General features: G+C 39.6%; 1 protein-coding gene across 3 annotated transcripts in view; it reads right to left on the bottom strand.

Moving 5' to 3' along the window:
- Nucleotides 1-23,159, bottom strand: part of Naglu (N-acetyl-alpha-glucosaminidase) — a 192,890-nt gene that overhangs the window by 152,169 nt on the left and 17,562 nt on the right. For all 3 annotated transcript variants that reach the window (XM_076196766.1, XM_076196765.1, XM_076196764.1), the window contains 3 exons: nucleotides 20,458-20,520; nucleotides 13,753-13,922; nucleotides 11,856-12,037 (listed from right to left, as the gene is read on the bottom strand). In XM_076196766.1, the coding sequence (XP_076052881.1) occupies nucleotides 11,856-12,037; nucleotides 13,753-13,922; nucleotides 20,458-20,515 (410 nt within the window). In that variant the 5' untranslated portion in view covers nucleotides 20,516-20,520. The remainder of the gene's footprint in view (nucleotides 1-11,855; nucleotides 12,038-13,752; nucleotides 13,923-20,457; nucleotides 20,521-23,159) is intronic.

The following is a 23,159-nucleotide window of genomic DNA, read 5'->3' as shown; positions in this document are numbered from 1 at the left end:
TACACACATATACCAAAGGCTTTTTCCCCCTACATGGGGGGTAGCCAAAAAGAAAAAGGCATAGAAACCACTCCCACCCATTCCATTCCCTACATATTCCACTCCCCTCCACCCTCCTCCCTACCTCTTATTTTGGCACCTCCTGGATGAATGATCATCCCTGCATCCTGTCCACTGCCATAGGTCAGAAGCAGTGTCGCAAGACACAGCACATCCACAGCAAAGCCGCTTCATAAATTCGGCGACCCCCCCTCTCTGTCCCCTCATGCAGAAAAGGAGAAGACAGGGAGAAATCCCTTCGGGCTGCATCAAATTTTTTCTCATACATACTTCCTCACCCCCCTTCCCCCACCCACTCCCCCTCCTGCATCACAGCATCATCCATACCCCTTCCCCATTCACCCCTGTGTTCTGTCCTCTCCCGTCCTTCTTCAACAGAGATTCCTCTCTTTTATAATGCCCCTCTCACCCCATCCATCCATCTCAGCCTAAGATGCCCCCTCATATTCACTCCTTCCACCTCTGCCTTCCACACCTCTCTTACAAATATTTCTTTACTCATTCTTTCCATGTGTCCAAACCATCCTAATACTCTTTCATCAACCCTATCTCCCAGCTCCCTTTCCACCCCTGTTCTCCTCCTCACCTCCTCATTTCTCACTCTATCTAGCTTAGCAATCCCTATCATACTTCTCAGACATTTCATCTCAAACACATTCAAACTCCTTCTCTTTTCCTCTCTTATGTTCCATGTTTCTGCCTCGTACAGTGCTGTCGGCACAATCACTCAAAGAAGGAAAGATACCCGAGGACTGGAAAAACGCTAACATTGTACCAATACACAAAGGAGGAAACAAAGAAGAACCCACCAACTATAGGCCAGTATCACTAACAAGCACCATAGCCAAAATTTGTGAGAAAATAATCAAGAATAGATGGGTAAAACATCTGGAAGACAATGACATATTAAACCCAAGACAATTCGGATTCAGGCAAGGAAGATCATGCTCCACAAACTTAATATGCTTTTACTCAAGACTAATAGACATAGTGCAAGAAAGAAATGGATGGGCTGATTGTGCATTCCTAGACTTGCAAAAAGCCTTTGACAAAGTACCACACAGAAAACTACTAAAAAAACTGGAACACATAGGAGGAATACAAGGAAACCCACTAAAATGGATAGAGGACTTTCTGACTGGTAGAAAGATGAGAGTAGTGCTCAGAGAAAAATATTCAGATTGGAAAGAGGTGATCAGTGGAGTACCGCAAGGATCTGTGCTGGCACCAATAATGTTTGCTATCTATATGAATGACATGGACGAGGACGAGAACTGCTACATGAGCTTCTTTGCCGATGACGCCAAACTGCTAAGGAAAATAGAAACTGATGAGGACTGTGAAGCACTGCAAGAAGACCTAAATAGGGTATGGAACTGGAGTCAGAAATGGGAAGTGGACTTTAATACTAAGAAGTGTAGCATAATGGAGTTTGGAAAAAAGCAAAAACAGAATATCAGGAAAATATACAATTGGAACCAAGGAGGTAAAGAAGGATCCGAAAAAAAAATTGGGGGTAATTATCACAAACGACTTGTCCTATGACAAAACAGATTAACAAAATTGTTAGGGAGTCTTACAATTTGCTAAGATCAATAAAAGTGGTATTCACATACTTGGACATGGACATGATAAAAAAAATATTGGTTACATTGATAAGGCCTAGATTAGAGTATGCGGCGACATTGTGGTCCCCCAGTACCAAAAAGAATATAAAGAAAATAGAAAGAATCCAAAGAGCAGCTACAAAAATGGCACCTGCACTTGCAAACCTATCATACAAGGAGAGATTGGCTAAACTGGAGTTACCGACACTGGAGCAAAGAAGAGAGAGAGGTGACCTATTGACCATCTACAGAATCATGAGAGGCACAGAGGTACTCGATAGAGAGAACTTACTTAACTGGGACAAAAGAAACACAAGGGGACATGGAAAGAAAATCAAAAAACATAGCTATAGAAGAGAACTGAAGAAAAACAGTTTTCCTCATAGAGTTTTGGACACTTGGAACAAACTGGACAATGAAATAGTATGCGCAAAAACCATTCATGAGTTTAAAAACAAACTAGACACTGCAAGATACAAAGGCGGGACATCACGAGCATAGCTCCCCTTCCCGCAAAATACAACTAGGTAAATACAACTAGGTAAATATAACCTCCTCTTAGCATCCATTCCCAGATGTCTATTTCTCATTACACTTTTTAATCCACCAAGGCATTTACTCACTTCTCTCAATCTACATTCTACCTCCACCCTCACTACTCCCTTTCCTGCCACATTTGCACCCAAGTATCTAAAACTATCCACTTCCTCCAGTCTCTCACCCTTAATGCTCACTTCCAGCCTGCTGTCACTCTCTCCCCTTGTACATCTCATCACCTTACTTTTGTCCACATTTATCTTCAGCTTCTTTCTTTCATACACCTTCTCAAACTCTGTCACTAACTTCCTCAATCCTTACTCTGATCATGCTACAAGTGCAGTGTCATCAGCAGACAACAACTGGCTTATTTCCTACAGTTCTCCATTTTCTTTAACCATCTCCAATCCCTATCCCACCACCCTTGCATTCACCTCTCGCACCACCCCATCCATGTATAGATTGAACAGCCAGGGCGACATAACACATCCCTGACAAAGTCCCACCTTTACCTCAAACCATTCACTACTCTCATAAAAACTCTTGACTGCTCTTAACAGCTTTCCTCCTATCCCATATATCTGCAGTACCTCCCACAGTGCCTTCCTGTCTACCCTGTCATAAGCCTTTTCCAGATCCATAAAAGCCAAAAATACATCCTTACCTTTACCTATAGCTTTCTCACTTATCTGTCTTACCGCAAAAATCTGATCTACACAACCCCTACATGTCCTAAAACCACACTGTTCCTCACCAATTGCTCCCTCTCTTCCTCTCCTAATCCTCTCATCAGATAACAATGATAGTTATGATGTTATTTACCTTGACTTTAGCAAAACGTTTCACAAGGTGCCCCATCAGAGACTACTAAATAAAATCAAAGCCCATGGCATAGGAGGAAAAGTGTTAGAATGGATTAGAGCTTGGATCAATGACAGAAAACAGCGGGTCACCATAAATTAAGTAAAATCCAAATGGGGGAGTGTTTCTAGTGGAGTTCCCCAGGGCTCAGTTTTGGGTCCTATATTTTTCATTATGTACATAAACAACTTGGACAATGGGATTAATAGTGATGTTAGTAAGTTTGAGGATGACACTAAAATAGGATGCCTAATTAGGTTAGTAGACAACGCCGAGGTTCTGCAGGATCATCTTAACAAATTGTTCATATGGCTGGTGAAATGGAAAATGGACTTCAATATATTAAAGTGCAGCATGTTAGACATAGGGTCACACAATCCCAAAAATAGATATAGCTTAGATATCATGTTTTTAGAGAAAACTGAGTGAGACAGAGACTTGGGAGTTCTAGTAATTCCTGACTTTACATACATACATATACCAAAGGCTTTTTCCCCCTTACATGGGAGGTAGCTAAAAAACAAAGGCATAAATTTCACTCTCACCCATTCCATCCCCACATACTCCACTCCAATGCACCCCCCCCTTCCCTCTTATCTTGGCACCTCCTGGATGATGAGTCATTCCTGCATCTTGCCCACTGTCCTGGGTCAGAAGCAGTGTCACAAGACACAGCACATCCATAGCAAGGTGGCTTCATTAAATCAGTGAACCCCCCCTTTTCCCTCATGCAGAAAGACGGGGAGAAATCCCTTTGGGCTACGTCAATTTATTTTTCACACGTACTACCTCACCCCCATCATCCACCCACTCCACCTCATGCACCAGAGTATCATCCATACACAACCATTCTCCATTCACCCCTATCTTCCATCCTCTCCCGTCCTTCTTCAACAGACACTCCCCTCTTTCCCAATGCCCCTTTTACCCCATCCATCAATCTCATCCTTGGTTACCCCCTCATATTCCTTCCTTCCACCTCTGCTTTCCACACCTCTTTTACTAATTTTTCTTCACTCATTCTTTCCATGTGTCCAAACCATCACAATACTCTTTCATCAACCCTATCTCCCAAGTCCCTTTCCACCCCAGTTCTCCTCCTCACCTTGTTTCTCACTCTATCCAGCCTAGTAACCCCTGTCATACTTCTCAGGCACCTCATCTCAAATACATTCAAACTCCTCTTATGTTCCATATTTCTGCCCCATACAGTGCTGTCAGCACAATCACTCCTTCATACAATCTCCTCTTTGCATCCATTCCCAAATGTCTATTTCTCATTTCACTATTTAATCCATGAAGGCATTTACTTGCTTCTCTCAATTTACATTTTACCTCCACCTCCACTCCCTTTACCGCCACATTCACACCCAAATATCTAAAACTATCCACTTCCTCCAGTCTCTCTCCCTTAATACTTACTTCCAGTCTGCTGCTACTTTCTCCCCTTGTACCTCTCATCACCTTACTTTTACCCACATTTATCTTCAATTTCCTTCTTTTGTACACCTTCCCAAACTCTGTCAATGACTTCCTCAATCCCTCCTCTGATCCTGCTTATCTCCCACATTCCCTTCATTTTCTTTAACCATCTCCAATCCCCGACCCATTACCTTTGTGTCCACCTCTCACACCACCCCATTCATGTATATATTGAACAGCCAAGGTGACATAACAGATCCCAAGCTAAGTCCCACCTTTACCTGATAACACTACTCTCCATTTCTGATTCTAACACAAGCTCTAATACATGCATATACCAAAGGTTTTTTCCCCCTTATAAGGGAGATAGCCAAAAAGAAAAAGGCATAAAAACCATTCCTACCCATTCGATCCCTAATACACTCCACTCCCCTCCACCCTCTACCCTCCCTCTTATCTTGGCATCCCTGCATCTTGTCCACTGCCCTGGGTCAGAGAGGTGTCGCAAGACACAGCACATCCACAGCAAGGCCGCTTCATTAAATCGGCAACCCCCCCTCTCCATCCCCTCATACAGAAAAGGAGAAGATGGGGAGAAATCCCTTCGGGCTGCGTCAAATTTTTCTCACATATACTACCTCATCCCCCATCCATTCCACCTCATGCATCACATCATCATCCATATACAACCATTCTCCATTCACCCCTGTCTTCTGTCCTCTCCCTTCCTTCCTCAACAGACATTCCCCTCTTCCCCAAAGTCCCTTTCACCCTATCCATCCATCTCATCCTAGGTCGCCCCCTCATGTTCACTCCCTCCACACCTGCCTTCCATACCTCTTTTACTAATCTTTCTTCACTCATTCTTTCCCTGAGTCCAAACCATCCCAATACTCTTTCATCCACCCTATCACCCAACTCCCTTACCATCCCTGTTCTCCTCCTCACCTCCTCATTCCTCATTCTACCCAGCCTAGTATCCCCCGTCATACTTCTCAGACACCTCACTAAGAAGTGTAGCATAATGGAGTTTGGAAAAAGCAAAAAAAGAATATCAGGAAAATATACAATTAGAACCAAGGAAGTAAAGAAAGTAGGATCCGAAAAAGACTTGGGAGTAATTATCACAAACGACTTGTCCTATGATAAACAGATTAACAAAATTGTCGGGGAGACTTACAACTTGCTAAGATCAATAAAAGTGGCATTTGCATACTTGGACGAAGACATGATAAAAAAAATATTGGTTACATTGATAAGGCCTAGACTAGAGTATGCGGCGACATTGTGGTCCCCCAGTACCAAAAAGAATATAAAGAAAATAGAAAGAATCCAAAGAGCAGCTACAAAAATGGCACCTGCACTTGCAAACCTATCATACGAGGAGAGATTGGCTAAACTGGAGTTACCGACACTGGAGCAAAGAAGAGAGGTGACCTATTGACCATCTACAGAATCATGAAAGGCATGGAGATACTTGATACAGAGGACTTACTTTACTGGGACAAGAGAAACACAAGAGGACATGGAAAGAAAATTAAAAAAACATAGCTATAGAAGAGAACTGAAGAAAAACAGTTTTCCACATAGAGTTTTGGACACTTGGAACAAACTGGATAATGAAATAGTATGCACAAAAACCATTCATGAGTTTAAAAGCAAACTAGACACTGCAAGATACAATGGCGGGACACCACGAGCATAGCTCCCCTTCCCGCAAAATACAACTAGGTAAATACAAGTAGGTAAATACATTCAAACTCCTTCTCTCTTATTCTCTTATGTTCCATATTTCTGCCCCATACAGTGCTGTTGGCACAATCACTCCTTCATATAGTCTCCTCTTAGCATCCATTCCCAAATGTCTATTCCTCATTACACTTTTTAATCCACCAAGGCATTTACTCGCTTCTCTCAATCTACATTCTACCTCCACCTTCACTCCACCCTTTCCTGCCACATTCGCACCCAAGTATCTGAAACTATCCACTTCCTCCAGTCACTCTCCCTTAATGCTCACTTCCAGTCTGCTGCCACTTTCACCCCTTGTACATCTCATCACCTTACTTTTACCCATATTTATCTTCAACTTTCTTCTTTCACACACTCTCCCAAACTCTGTCACCAGCTACCTCAATCCCTCCTCTGATTCTGCTACAAGCAAAGTGTCATCCACAAACAACAGCTGGCTCACCTCCCACTTTTCTCCATTTTCTTTAACCATCTCTAATCCCTGACCCACCACCCTTGCATTTACCTCTCGCACCACCCCATCCATGTATAAGTTGAACAGCCAGGGCGATATAACACATCCCTGACGAAGTCCCACCTTTACCTCGAACCACTCACTCTCTCCATTTGTAATCCTGACACATGCTCTACTACTCTCGTAAAAACTACTTGACAGCTCCTAGAAGCTTTCCTCCTATCCCGTATATCTGCAATACCTCCCAGAGTGCCTTCCTGTCTACCCTGTCATAGGCCTTTTCCAGATTCATAAAAGCCAAAAAAACATCCTTACCTTTTCCTATAGCTTTCTCACATATCTGTCTTACCACAAAAATCTGATCTACACAAACTCTATCTGTCCTAAATCCACACTGTTCCTCACTAATTACTCCCTCTGTTCCTCTCCTAATCCTCTCAATCAAGATCCACCCAAAAGCCTTCCTAACTACACTTAACAAGCTAATCCCTCTGAAACTACTACACTCACACTTGTCCCCTTTTCCCTTGTAGAGTGGAACTATACAGGCACTCTACCCTCTCTCCAACAAACATTAATTAACCTCACCAGCCAGTCCACCATCACCGTACCTCCTTTTTTTAGACATTCTGCATGGCATCCATCCAGACTAGGTGCACTACCTGTTCTCATCATCTTAACTGCCTTCACTTCATCCTTCCTTATTTCTCTTCCCTTTTCCTTACTCATCACAGTCATTTTCTTAGCACTTCCCACTGCAACTATCTTTCCCTCCCTATCTTCCTTCACATTTAGCAACTCCCTAAAATACTCTGCCCATCTTCCTCTCACTGCCTTCTCTTCCATTATCATCTCTCCATCTGCACCTTTTACCTTTTCTTCTCTACTTGATTCACCTCCTCTTCCTCTCTTAATTTCTTTCCAGAACATCTTTTCATTACTTTCAAAAATTTCTGTCATACTCTTGCACCATTTCACATATGCTCTCCTCTTTGCCTCCTTTATCTTATGCTTTACTTCTCTTTTCTTTTCTTTGTACCTCTCATATGACTCCCTCGTCCTATTTTGTAACCAATCTGTGAACACTTGAATCTTCTCTTCTACAATCTTCTTTCTTTCCTCATCCCACCACTCACTACCCTTCCTTCTATTTCCTCTCATCCTTCTTGTTCCACACACCATCTTTGCACACTTTGTGACTCCCTCCTTGAACCATCCCCATTCCTCCTCCACTCCTAGTTCTATTCTATCCTTCACTCCCTCCCATTCCTCTCTCAGCTTCTTCTTGTACTCATTCTCCTTTTCATTTTCATTTAAAGAGTTCACTCTAAGCACCTCTCTACCTTTTGTCCTTTTCCTCTTTCTCCATCTATCCTCCACTCTCAACTTACCTTCCACCAAAAAATGATCTGATATTCCCCTACTCTCTCCCCTTAGCACATGTAAATCCTTAACTCTTCCTATTATACTCCTATCTATCACTACATAGTCCATTAATGCTCTATCTAACACCCTTCCATCCACCACTCTCTCCCATGTGTACTTATGCTTGACTTTCTTCCGAAACACTGTATTTGCTATCATCAACTCTCTGGACACATTTCCACCATCAACTCTCCACTATGATTCTTTCCTGAAACTCCACATTTCCCAACCACTACATCAATTGGTTCATTTCCTACCATAGCATTAAGGTCTCCCAATACTACTAAATTGATGTTCCTCCCTAATCCCTCTATGCACTCATTTAAATCTATCCAAAAAGCCTCCCTTTCTTCCACACTCTTCTCACTACCAGGCCCATATGCACTTACAAAAACCCACATTTCCTTTCCCAGTTCCACCTTCATCCACATTATCCTTGAGGAAACCTCCTTTCATTCCACTACATGTTTACCTATCTCTTCACTTACTAGTACAGTGAGACCTCATTAACAGACATTAATTAGCTGTGTTTGCGGTGTTTTCGCTGTGTTTTCGGTGTTTTGGAGTGGTTTTTGGGTGGCATAGTGATTGCACGCACTAAACAACAGCACCAAAAATACAGCAAAAACACCGCAAACACAGCTAATTAACGTCAGTTAATGAGAAGTCTCACTATATAGCCACACCTTCTCTCCTTCACCCTCTCTTCACTCCTGAGAACCTCCCAACTACACTCGCCCTTCCCTCTCAACTTAGTTTCACTCAAAGGTAACACATCCATCTTACTTCTCACAAACATACTACCTATCTCTTCCTTTTTACTCTCATCTGTACCACAACCATGCACATTAAAAGACCCAAACATTAGGGTGTTGGTTGGAAAACTCCTGAACCCTTTTATGCCTTTACTTTTTTTAGGAATGTCCCCTGTGGGGCTACAGGGAGAAGGATGCCTGGTCCCAATCCCTGTCCCGTTTTTCTCACCTCTTACAATCCAAGTGGGAATACTTGGTGGCAGCATTCTTTTCCCCCCACCACAGGGTAGGCGAAAGAAGGAAATGAAAATCTGATCTACGCAACCTCTACCTGTCCTAAATCCACATTGTTCCTCACCAATTACTCCCTCTGTTCCTCTCCCAATCTTCTTAATCAAGATCCTCCCATAAGCCTTCCTAACTACACTTAACAAGCTAATCCCTCTGAAACTACTACACTCACACTTGACCCCTTTTCCCTTGTAGAGTGGAACTATACAGGCACTCCTCCAGTCCTTCGGCACTCTACCTTCTCTCCAACAAACATTAAATAACCTCACCAGCCAGTCCACCATCACTGTACCTCCTTTTTTTAGACATTTTGCATGGCATCCATCCAGACCAGGTGCCTTACCTACTCTCATCATCTTAACAACTACCTTCACTTCATCCTTCCTTATTTCTCCTCATTTTCCTCACTCATCATGGTCATTTTCTTAGCACTTCCCACTGCAACTATCTTTCCCTCCCTAGCCTCCTTCACATTTAGCAACTCCCTAAAATACTCTGCCCATCTTCCCCTTACTGCCCTCTCTTCCATTATCATCTCTCCATCTGCACCTTTTACCTTTTCTTCTCTACTTGATTCACCTCCTCTTCATCTCTTAATTTCTTTCCAAACATCTTTTTATTACTTTCAAAAATTTCTGTCATACTCTTACCCCATTTCACATCTGCTCTCCTCTTTGCCTCCTTTATCTTGTGCTTTACTTCTCTTCTCTTTTCTTTGTACCTCTCATATGACTCCCTCGTCCTATTTTGTAACCAATCTGTGAAAGCTCGCTTCTTCTCTTCTACAACCTTCTTTGTTTCCTCATCCCACCACTCACTACCCTTCCTTCTATTTCCTCCCGTCCTTCTTGTTCCACATACCATCTTTGCACACTTTGTGACTCCCTCCTTGAACCATCCCCATTCCTCCTCCACTCCTAGCTGTGCTCTATCCTTCACTCCCTCCCACTCCTCTCTCAGTTTCTTCTTGTACTCATTCTCCTTTTCCTTCTCACTTAAAGAGTTCACTCTAAGCACCTCTCTACCTTTTGTCCTTTTCCTCTTTCTCCATCTATCCTCCACTCTCAACTTACCTTCCACCAAAAAATGATCTGATATTCCCCTACTCTCTCCCCTTAGAACATATACATCCTTAACTCTTCCTATTATACTCCTATCTACCACTACATAGTCCATTAACGCTCTATCTACCACCCTTCCATCCACCACCCTCTCCCATGTGTACTTATGCTTGACTTTCTTTAGCTAATTGTAGTGTAAGGAAATGAGCAATGTTCAAAGGGTCTCATCTCCTACTCTCCAGTTTATCATATCTAGTCTCAAATTCAAGTGCAGTTCAAACTTAATCTATATCCTTGATTTTTAATTATCATATTTAAATGTGAATTCATGTATCTTTTCAGCTTGGGCTACATCTCCTTCTAGGCCATTCCAAGTATTTATGCACCTATCTGGAAAACTGTATTTCTTCATATCCTTTACACATGTAGTCTTAATTTGTTCTCATGACCTCTTAAAGACTTCCTATCCTAAATCATGAGAGTTCTTCTGTCATTGTAATCTATCCCTTTTAGTAACCTTAATACTGGAATCATATTACCTCTTTCTCTTTGATCTTTCAAAGTTGGCAGACCCAGTGCTTTTAGTCTTTCCTCATATGATTTATAGGCCAGGTTGGGGATCAGTTTGGTTGCTACCCCCTGTGTTCTCTGTGTGGGGACCATACCACTGATACATATTCCAGCCTTGGATGGATCAGGGTTTCAATGAGTTTTTTCATCATTTCTTCATCCATATATTGAAAAGTCACTTTAAACTTCTACAGCAGTCTTTACATCTCTCCCACAATCCTATTAATATTTCTGCAAGGTGACAGGTTGTTCTTTATCAACACTCCCAAATCTTTCTCCTCTTTTTGCTTTTGTAATGTGTTCACTTCCCAAGGAATAGTTGGTCTATTGTAGCTAATTCCCATTTTCAGTACTTTACATTTTTTGGTCAAGAAATTCATTGCCCATCAGTCCTTCTCATTTTTCACTTTTTTCATGATTTATGCATATTCACCAAACATGTCAGCACAGCTTGTACCTTCCATCATGTCAATGACAAAGACAAGAAATACTATTGGTGCAAGCACTGAACCTTGTGGATTTCAGCTCATTTCTGCTCTCCATCTTGACATCTTATCCTTTACTACTGTCCTCATGTATCTTTCCTTTAAAAAAATCTTTCTCATTCTAGTAGTTTGCCCCTTAGTCCTCCAACATGCTCCAATTTCCACATAGGTTGACTGTGAGATACTTTATCAAATGCCTTCTCTAGGTCTAAGTACACACAGTCCACTCACTCCTCTCTCTCTCTCTCTCGCAGCACATCAATCGCTCTCAAGCAAAAACTTAAAAGGTCTGAAACACATGACCTTTCAGATCTGAAACCAAACTAATTATCTGTCAGAATGTTCATGTCTTCAAGATATTTGGTTTATCAATCTTTCACAAAATTTTACTATTGTGCTGGTCAGTGATACCAGCCTATGATTTAGTAGTAACAAAACACTAATAAATTATAGGATGGTAGCCTACATAATGTATAGCCACATTCATGGCCTAAAACTAGCATATGATACAATATATAATACAATGTGAAATTAAGATGTTTCTAACTTCATTTTACTAAAATTGTCAGATTTACCTGTCATTAGAAGTTACAGTAAGCTGAACAGCTGGAAAAGATGAGGGAAGTTTTAGTTGGTCTGCCTCCCATGACACATGGCAGTTGCAGCTATACTTGAGAAAGTGCAGCAGTCCCCAAGCTGCAGCTACACCTGTTGTGCCTGTGATGACAACTGTACTTTTCTGGCCTGGTGAATTAATCTGCAAAAATATGATAAGAATTAGAAGTTCTTAGGAAAATTTTATAAACTACATAGGTCAATTTCTTTCTTTTGAATATTGTATTATTCTATATACTTCTATTTCCTTTTCTACTTCTTGGTCTTAGTCTTGTACTTCTTTTTAAATTGCTTTCGCTGTTTCTTTTTCTGCTTTTTCCCTCAAGTACCTAACCATGTCATGTTTTTCCTTTAGTCCATATACAACAATACACTTTTTTTTTTTCATTTTCACATTTAACTTCAATTAGTTCTTTTTTCAATTCACACAGTTCATTGTTTATTTCAGTATTCTTTTTTCTATAAATCACACACCTCTTTATTTACTTCAAAGAAGTCTTTTCTTAAACTCATAACCTATTTCTTTACTTCAATGAATTCCCTTTCCCATGAGTTTCTGTTAAAACTCATCTCCCATTTCAAGTCTATGATTCACCTAAAATTTCTTCTTTCGTACTTACCAAAACTAGAAAAAGGATTGTCAATACCTAGCCTAATCAGTCCCCTTGGGGCTTCCAGGCCTCTGTTTACATTAAGTTTCGGTACAGCACCTCTATAGGGTTCTGCGTTCATATTGACATTCAATTAAAAATCATCATTTTCACTTGATCCTTCTTGATTTCATTGTATTTTCTCTCAATAGACAATACTAGCACTGCTCTAGATCATTTTGAGCAACCACAAGTGCTCTCCCTCAATACAACCCGGATCTCCTGCTCTCCTTGCACTATTGAGAATTTTCATCTTAATTTGGAACTCTAGTTAACGCTGTTGACTGCTTGACAATCAACATGTACAGTGATTCGTTACTCATGGTTTTCACCCTATTATGCATAAAGACTACTGGTATATATAGCTACCATAGTTATTGGTTATTAATAATTCTACATAATCTGAGAACTAATTTTGTGGGGGTATTCAGATTTCAGTTTATTAGCACTGCATCTCCAAAACTACCACTTCTTAAATAGCCCATAGGCTAAACTTGACCACCCTGATCTTGACCAGGGTACACTTTTATGAAACTTGAATTAATGAAAGATGAATACATATAAATTTTTATATCTATAAAAATTAGTTAAATAAAAAAAAATCAGAAAATACAGCAAATAAATTCTATTTATAAAGATAAGTTAAATTGATAAAAAAAAATAAATCAGAAAATACAGCAAATAAGACCCAAAAAATAACTAAAATAGTACCATGTGGTCCCAGCTATGATGACTAGTGGAGCCAATAAAACTCAGAAAATACAGCAAATGAAAATAAATTCTATCTATAAAAATTAGTTAAATTTGTAATATATATATATATATATATATATATATATATATATATATATATATATATATATATATATATATATATATATATATATATACAGCAAATAGGACCCAACAAAATAACTAAAATAGTCTCTATAAAAATGTGACAACTTCCGCTACAATTTAATATCTCCTACATTTAAAATACTTGTACCGGTACTATCTTTGTAAGAGCTGCAGAAGAGATCAAAATTAAATTTAGAAAAGAGAGTAGAAGATGGTACCTTAGTATATACTACCAATTATATTATTCTTTGGGTATTATCAACTCTGCTATCCAGGAAAAATTTCCTTTATCTATGGGTGGATATATAAAAAAAAATATTGTGAATTTGTAACATTTTATAATGTAATCCAAACTCCTGAATATTACCTGAAAAGTGTCACGACCTTGAGGTCCAAGGCTTGGTTTTACTCTAAGGTCAAATAAATGTGACTGATCCTTTAATAACCGCTTAACCAGCTCATTCACTGCTGCTGTCTGGTCCTCTTTTCCCACACGTGGTGCAATCACATCTAAATGGGACTCCCAGTGCTGTGGTTCTGCAGAATGTATTTCAAATATAGAATTGTGTGAAAAGAATACAAACATATTATTTGAGAAGATATTCTGGGAATAATATATGTAGACTGACCACAACAGAAGTGTTTACATATTGAATTAAAATAAAAAGTACACACTATATTTATGTGTACTTTTGGTCTATATTACTTGGTAGTAAAAAGTAGGAGCCAATAAACATATGTGTTCAGTGCATCCTTTTTCCTATCATTCATCTTTTCTGTTTCTCTAAGTGAATCATGTGCTTATTCAGTGTGGTTTTGTTATACATCTCTCTCATAGTGATCATTTTTCACTTTGGTGTCAAGTTTAATTGCCTGTATCTCCACCCACACTACACAGACTGGGTCAAAATAAACCAATCATATATCAGTAAGCCTGTATTTACCTAATTATATTTACCTAATTCTCATCTGTGCTTTGCTCCTGTTATAATGGGCATGTATGTGATTGATTTAAGTAACTACTGACTTAAGGTGATAAGATAGTATATTTACAACCTCAAGCATTTCGTGACTGCATCACCATCTGGAACTATAACAGAGGAAACTGTCCTCAAGGCTCTTCATGTGCTTTTTAAGTGAAAATCCTGTTAGTATCAGACATCACTTTGTATTCAAGAATAGTGTCTGTCCTTGGTGTAGTCTGCCTTCAGCCATAAGAATTTAATTTCCTCTGTATTCAAAATGTATACATTTCCATTGTGGTCACTGTACAAACAACACATCTAGTCTGGTGGTCATATATGTTGGTCCAATACAAAGTATGCCATGTATGATGATGACAACATTGTGTGTAGGTATAAAAATGCAGACTTTTTTAACAACCATGGAGCTAGAGGAATGTCAAGTTACCCCAGCTTCAAACCCACACAGTAGTGTAGGCCTGTGTTACAACTGTTGATTGCTCTAATCTCTATACAATTATTAAAGTGACAGGTTGTAATCCTATAATACCTTTTTAATAAAGAGAGGTGGAAAGGAAGAGTAGGATGTAGTAGGTCTGTCTGATTTATAGAATATCAAAATGCAGTTATTGTAATAGTCTCCTGGGTGATGGCAATCTGACTCAATAAAAGGTAGGGAACATATAAAGTATCTCACTCCCCAGGGTGAGTGCTAATGCATCAATGTACATGTTGTTCTATCATCCATTTGTAAATCACTGCAGTGTTACTATGTGTATTGGCATGTTACTGTTGTATTAAGAGATGGTTACTATAAGCACCTTCATGTAATGCTATTACCGGTACCAGTGTTTATCTGTCCTTACAATTGCTTCTAGTGGCCATATCAGCTGAATGTATATATATATATATATATATATATATATATATATATATATATATATATATGTATGTATGTATGGCCAATATAGCTGGGATATTCCACTAGACAATACCATTTACACCCAGTTGATCATCACTATTTTGTAGAAACATGTGTACCAGTTCCACAGGCATAGAAACAACTGTGACATGGGTGAGGTGAAGGGTACATGGCAGGCTAAGGGTGTTGGCAAATGAATCAAACCCAAATTACTGGGGGTAGTGCTTAAGTCCCTAAAGCTCCATAAGAAAACTAATTAAAATTCACCAATTTGACAAACATTGTAAGGCCATATGCAGTGGGCATTAGAGAAAATTCTATGTCCCCACTACACAGATGCTGTAAATAACTGTGACACCCTTACCCTTTGTTTCATTCTGTTCAAGTATGATGTAATATATTTCAATAATTTTTTTCCTGTGGACAGTATTTTGGATTGGAGCTTTATAATCTAATGAATGACAACAAGGAATAGAGAGAAGCTGTATGGAAGAACTTTCAAATGAAGAAATTCATTTATGAATGTTATATACTGAACAAGTTGCTGTTCTCTAGATCACAGTAAGAAATTTTAAGGAACCGTGATATTGTAATTTTTGTGCAAAATTAATGATTGGTTCCAACTCCCCAACAACATCACTGGATAGCCCTGGACCTCCCTTCCCATGCCACTGAATTCTTCTTGTGTGTAAACTGCTGAGAGTGAATGAAATCTCTAAGTGAGATAGTAAGGAAAAGTTATATCAATAAGTTATTGGCTTGATACCAAATAATAGATACAAAAATGTGAAAATCATATGAAATGTCAAAATACATTCTCCTCTACATGAATGAATTCATTAAAACCATAATTAGAGAGTCTGGGTTACATTTCTGGGGACAAAGCAAGGCAATTTTGCCCATTCCTGTCAAACCAGGGTCAGCAAGGCTTTACTTGAGCCCATGGGCTCTTTTCCAATCAATCAATCAACCCTCAAGGCACTTATCCAAACTGAAATAAATTGACCTAACCTTATCTATATACCATAAGGTTTCTTCCCCCTTATAAGGGATGTAGCCAACAAAGGCATGTACCCACCTCCTACCCATCCATCACCCATTTGTTTTCCTTTTATGTTAACTCCTTGTGAATGAAGGGCTATCCTTGTTCCCTGCCAACTGCCCAGGTCAGAAACAATGCAGCAAGACACAGTGCATCCACAGCAGGGCCCTACAGCCTAAGCTGGTTTACTCATACTGCTTCATTTACATGGTGACCCTCACTTCTCATCCCTTCATGTGTAAACAGAGAAGATGAGAAAAAAGCCCCTTAAGTCAAGTCAATTCATCATCCTTTTAGAACCATTCTTTACTCATACCTATATCTGAATAGAATCACCAATAACAGTGATGTCGATCAAATAATTCCGACTGTCATCCCCGGATTCAAACCGGGCTCGTGAAGTCATGGTGCCATTGTCTTGCCAAATGAACTATTGACCCTATAAAATTCTCCAACCTGGAAGTTAATCAACTTCCTGAGGAACTAAGTCGACTGCTAACTGCTGTCTGGTACGCTTATTGATGGACTTATCATCGTTGTCATACCTGAATAGAATCACCAGTAACAATGATGTCGATCAAATAATTCCGACTGTCATCCCTGGAATTGAACTGGGCTCATGAAATCATAGTGCCATCATCTTGCTGACTAAGCTATTGACCCTATAAAATTCTCCAATCTGGAAGTTAATCTCTTCTGGAGGAAATAAGTCGACTGCTAACTGCCGTCTGTACTTATTTTTACAGAGAACCACAGAAACTTAGCTAGTGGCTAGACAAGTACGTTTCCTTGATGTACTTATCGTCGTTGTCATACCTGAATAGAATCACTAGTAACGGTGATGTCGATCAAATAATTCCGACTGTCATCCCCGGATTCAAACTGGGCTCATGAAATCATGGTGCCATCGTCTTGCCAACTGAGCTATTGACCCTATAAAATTCTCCAACCTGGAAGTTAATGTACTTCCCGAGGAATGAAGTCGACTGCCAACTGCTGTCTGTATTTATTTTTACAGAGAACCACTCTTAGCCACTAGCTAAGTTGCCCTGGTTCTCTGTAAAAGTAAGTATGGATGGCAGTTAGCAGTCGACTTAGTTTCTTGGGAAGTTGATTAACTTCCAGGTTGGAGAATTTTATAGGGTCAATAGTTCAGTCGGCAAGACGATGGCACAGTGATTTCACAAGCCCAGTTCGAATCCGGGGACGACAGTTGGAATTATTTTATCGACATCTCAGTTATTGGTGATTCTATTCAGGTATGACAACAACGATAAGTCCAAGGAAACGTACCAGTCTAGCCACTAGCTAAGTTACCCTGGTTCTCTGTAAAAATAAGTACGGATGGCATTTAGCAGTCGACTTAGTTCCTTGGGAAGTACATTAACTTCCAGGTTGGAGAATTTTATAGGGTCAATAGTTCAGTCGGCAAGACGATGGCACGGTGATTTCATGAGCCTGGCTCGAATCCAGGGACGACAGTCGGAATTATTTGATCGATATCACCGTTACTGGTGATTCTATTCAGGTATGGCAACAACGATAAGTCCATCAAGGAAACATACCAGTCTAGCCACTAGCTAAGCTGCCGTGGTTCTGTGTAAAAATAAGTACGGATGGCAGTTAGCAGTCGACTTATTTCCTCGGGAAGTTGATTAACTTCCAGGTTGGAGAATTTTATAGGGGAAATAGCTCATTTGGCAAGACGATGGCAACATGATTTCATGAGCCCAGTTCAAATCTGGGGACAAGTCAGAATTATTTGATCGACATCACCGTTACTAGTGATTCTATTCATATATGACAATGATGATAAGTCCATCAAGGAAATGTACCAGTCTGGCCACTAGTTAAGTTGCCCTGGTTCTCTGTAAAAATAAGTACGGATGGCAGTTAGCAGTCGACTTAGTTCCTCGGGAAGTAGATTAACTTCCAGGTTGGAGAATTTTATAGGGTCAATAGCACAGTCGGCAAGACGATGACACTGTGATTTCACGAGCCCGGTTTGAATCCGGGGACAACAGTCAGAATTACTTGATCGACATCATCATTACTAGTGATTCTATTCAGGTATGACAACAATGATAAATCCGTCAAGGAAATGTACCAGTCTAGCCACTAGCTAAGTTGTCATGGTTCTCTGTAAAAATAAGTACGGACGGCAATTAGCAGTCGACTTAGTTCCTCGGAAAGTAGATTAATTTCCTGGTTGGAGAATTTTATAGGGGAAATAGCTCAGTTGGCAAGACGATGGCACCTTGATTTCATGAGTCCAGTTCGAATCTGGGGACAACAGTTGGAATTAATTGATCGACATCACCGTTACTGGTGATTCTATTCAGGTATGACAACGACGATAAATCCATCAAGGAAAAGTACCAGTCTAGCCACTAGCTAAGTTGCCCTGGTTCTCTGTAAAAATAAGTTATTGATGGCAGTTAGCAGTTGACTTAGTTCCTCGGGATGTAGATTAATTTCCAGGTTGGAGAATTTTATAGGGTCAATAGCTCAGTCGGCAAGATGATGGCACCATGATTTCACGAGCCTGGTTTGAATCCGGGGATGACAATTGGAATTATTTGATTGACATCACCGTTACTGGTGATCCTAATCAGGTATGACAACGATGATAAGTCCATCAAGGAAACGTACCAGTCTAGCCACTAGCTAAGTTGCCCTGGTTCTCTGTAAAAATAAGTACAGACGGCAGTTAGCAGTCGACTTAGTTCCTCGGGAAGTTGATTAACTTCCAGGTTGGAGAATTTTATAGGGTCAATAGCTCAGTCGGCAAGACGATAGCACCATGATTTCATGAGCCCAGTTCGAATCCAGGGACGACAGTCGGAATTATTTGTTCATACCTATATGTTGTTTTCTCCCTTCCCTGCTTAATAGACAATCCCTTTTAACACAAGACCCCCTTCACCTCACCCATACATCTTGTTTTCAGTCTTCCCTTCAGGTTCACTCTGTTCACCTCTGCCTTCCACACCCCTTTTGTTAGTTTTTCCTCACTCATTCTTTCCATGTACCCAAACCACCCCAGTATTCTTTCATCAGCCCTGTCTGCCAGTTCCTTTTCCATCTTTACTCTTCTTTTCATCTGCTAACTCCTCACTCTTTCCTCATAACCCCAACTATACTTCTCAAACACATTTAATATTCTCATTTCTGCTTCCCTTAAATTCCAAGTCTCTGCCCTATACAGTGCTGTAGGCATAATCACCCATTCGTATAGTCTCCTCTTTACCTCCATCCCTAGACATCTATTTCTCATGAGATTTTACATTCTCTCAAGACATTTACTAGCTTCCCACACTCTACAGACTTACCTCTACCCTGCCACAGGTGACTCTAAATACTTTACACTATTCACCTTCTCTAGCCTCTCTCCTTTAAAGACCATGTCACACTGTACATCTTTGGAGTCAGGGTGGCCAGTCACTCATTGCTGTGGGTGAGTGATATGTGCTACTCAGTTCATCTCTGGCATTTCTGTCCTTGTACAGGTGATGTTTCACTTGCTACAGGCATACTTTACCCTTGTACAATTCTATTAATTATACAATGTCATCACAATGCTAGTGGAGCTGAGAATTTTAAGGCATGGTGAATGAGACAGTTTGGTGGGTTTTCTGTAGCACGGTGCCAACCCACCATAACTGAAAGGACAGTTGTGTGCATCAAATGCCCTATATGCCTCAATTTGAGTGTGTTGTAGGGACCACTGGGCTGAGTTCCCCATGATTTGATGCACCATGTTATGTGGCCTTAAGTCTTACCTCTAACTCACTGCCAGTCACAACCTTTGTACATCTCATGACCTTACTTTTACCCACATTTATTTTAAACTTCTTCTTATCACACACCTTTCCAAACTGTCATTAACTGCCTTCGGCCCTCCTAGCCTTAATCAGAACATATTTCTTAGAAATGCCTCACTCCATTCTTAATCCCTGATGGCCCAGGTATATTCACTTTAGCATTTCCTGGGATCCAGATAAATAGTTCCTGTTCATACTTGTCAGTTCTGGGCCAGCAAGAGCAATCACACAGGTATCATGTGCCTGCATAAATGTTGCTACATCATTTCATATGACACTTTTCAGAAAATAAGTTAAAAAAATACATATCAACAATACTTACCAGTCCCTGTGGTCATCCCAAGTAACAGCAGAAAGAAACATAACAGCTTCACTTCCATCGTCACTACAGAATATGAAAAATTTTGGAAAATGGTATTAGAAATGTAAACTTGAATACATTTGTATGAATTAATGTTAAGGTTTTCCTTCCTTTTGATTTATTTTCAACCCCTAGCAAACATTATGATGCACAATCATACACATGCACGCATGCTGTCAACACCTCCGTCGTCACAGGGCCAAGAAGAAGAGGATAAATGACAAAAAACGAAACCTGGTTTGTATTGTAGGGGAGGGGAGTAATCGTGAGTGTCCGATATGATATCTCTGTAGTGCTAGTCAATTGTATTAAGACGCAATTAGCAAAAAAATGAAAGATAACAACGAAAAATCTGACTCAAAAGCCAACCACGAACCAGAGCCATCTGGCGTCAGTTTGTCAAACCATGATGTAAACAAACACTGTCCCGCTCCAAGATCCACGCGAGCCACGCGGGTGGACAACAAAGATGATTTTCCAGGATTTAGTAAGTATGAAAGCAGGAGCTTAAGTCGATAATTAGAGAAAGAGAGGGATATGAGCACAAATAGGATACAGTGGGAGAATGAAATCATGGACTTAAGAAAGGATATCATTGGCCTAATGGACTGTTTAGTGCAAGCGAATCACGAAATTTCTTACCTAAGAAGAACCAACTTGGATCTTACAAACGAGATTAAAGAAATGAAAAGGGATATAAATGAGCTGAAGAGTGATAATGAGAAGAGAATTAATGATAATACTAATTGCGAAAACTTAAAAAAAAGAGGTGAACAATAAATTACAATAAATGACGGAAAAAATCGAAGTGAACTTAGGTGAGGAAAGCATCCAAAAAATTAAGTGGAAGGAAAACATTGAAAATGAGGAAATTGCTTTCAAAGAAATAATCCAACAACAAATGCAGGATAATGCAAAAGACACAATTATCCAAGTGATTAATGAAAAAGCTAATTGGGTCAGAGATACAGTAGATAGGAAAAAATGTATTGTGGTATATGGACTAAAAGAAAAACAGGGATTGGCGAGGTACATGAGAGAAAAGGAAGAAAAAGAGACAGCAGAAGAAATCCTTAATGAAATTCAGGGGGGAACCAAGATGCAGTCAAAGACCTGGACGAGACATATAGGATCAGTCGCTATTCTAAGGATAGATATTAACCTCTAAAGATAAAATTTAGGTCACAGATGGTAGTAGAAGACATATTTGAAAAAGTAGATAACTTGGCAAAGAGTGAAAAATACAATAAGATATGGATAAAAAGAGAAATGAATACTGAGGAATTAGAAAAAGAAAAGTCACTAAGAGAAGAAGCAAAGGAAAAAAACTCAAAGAGAACGAAGACAGAAAGCAAGGAATTCTATTGGAGAGTAATCGACATGAGATTGAGGAATTGGTACATCAGAACAAAAGAACCAAAGACAGAAAAAAAAAATATAAAAAAATGGAGAAAGAAGAAAATTAAAAGTGGCCTATACTAACATCGACGGATTAATTTCAGGACTGAACAAACTCAATGATTACCTGCTAGAAGAAAAACTAGACATACTGGGAATTGTAGAGACTAAACTAAGAGGTGAAATACCATCTATCGATATTGGACAAGGACTATATAATTACTGGATAAAAAACAGGGACAAGAAACAGGGAGGTGGAATCATGTTCTTGGCCAAGAAAGACTTGAATGTGACAAAAATTGCGGAGGGCAACGGTAATGTTGAACTGATCATGATAAAAGTTGAAGACAAGAATATGAAAAGTAGAAAGTTTGTGGTGACCTATGTGCCCCTGAAAATGAACGCTTGGAAGGAGAATGAACATACAAAAATGCTAAAAGATACAAGGAAATCATTAAATGAGATACTAACGGACAGGGGTAATCTGGTAATTATGGGGGACTTCAATTGCAAAGAAATTTGTTGGGAAAACATGACAGTGTGAGGGGGAGATGACTTGTGGGGTAATGCACTGCTGGACATGACTATGGAATACACAATGACCCAATGGGTCGGTGAAAACACCAGAGACAGAAACAATGAAGAGCCATTGAAACTAGATTTATTATTTACAACAGAACCTGAAATTGTGGATAAAATCCATTACATGACATCAATTGGAAAGAGTGACCATATACTCATTGAAACTGAACTAAAGGAAGAAATAGACATGGAGAGTGAGAAGCATAGGAAAGGAAGATTGATGTACTGTACAACAAAATGGACTTTGCAAAACTAAAGAAATTCTTCCAGAATGCAAACTGGGAAAAATTCTACATGGAAGAGACAAAAGTGGGAGAAATGGAATATATTGATGGAAAATTACAATGGAGTAAACAGGCATGTACCAAGACAGAAGCGAGAGTGTATATCAAATGTTGGTTCAACAAAAGATGCAGTGAGGCAAAAGATAGAAGGGACAGAGCTTGGAAAAGGTGGAGAAAAGATAAAAAACCAGGAAAATGGCATATCTATATAAACTATAGAAATGAGTATGTCAAAGTGAGAATAGAGAAAAGGAACCATGAAAAGGATATTATAGATAAATGCAAAGAGGAACCCAAACTATTCTATCGATATGTGAATGGTAAACTTAAAAACAAACAAGAAATGGTGAAACTACACCAAGGGAATATAGAATACACAGAAGAATTAGAAATGGCTGA

This window comes from Oratosquilla oratoria, chromosome 13, assembly GCF_046742065.1.
Source record: "Oratosquilla oratoria isolate Oo_2021 chromosome 13, ASM4674206v1, whole genome shotgun sequence".
In the NCBI taxonomy this organism is placed as follows: domain Eukaryota; kingdom Metazoa; phylum Arthropoda; class Malacostraca; order Stomatopoda; family Squillidae; genus Oratosquilla; species Oratosquilla oratoria.
The sequence above is the reverse complement of the archived record's forward strand: the minus strand, read 5'-3'. Positions and strand labels throughout refer to the sequence as shown.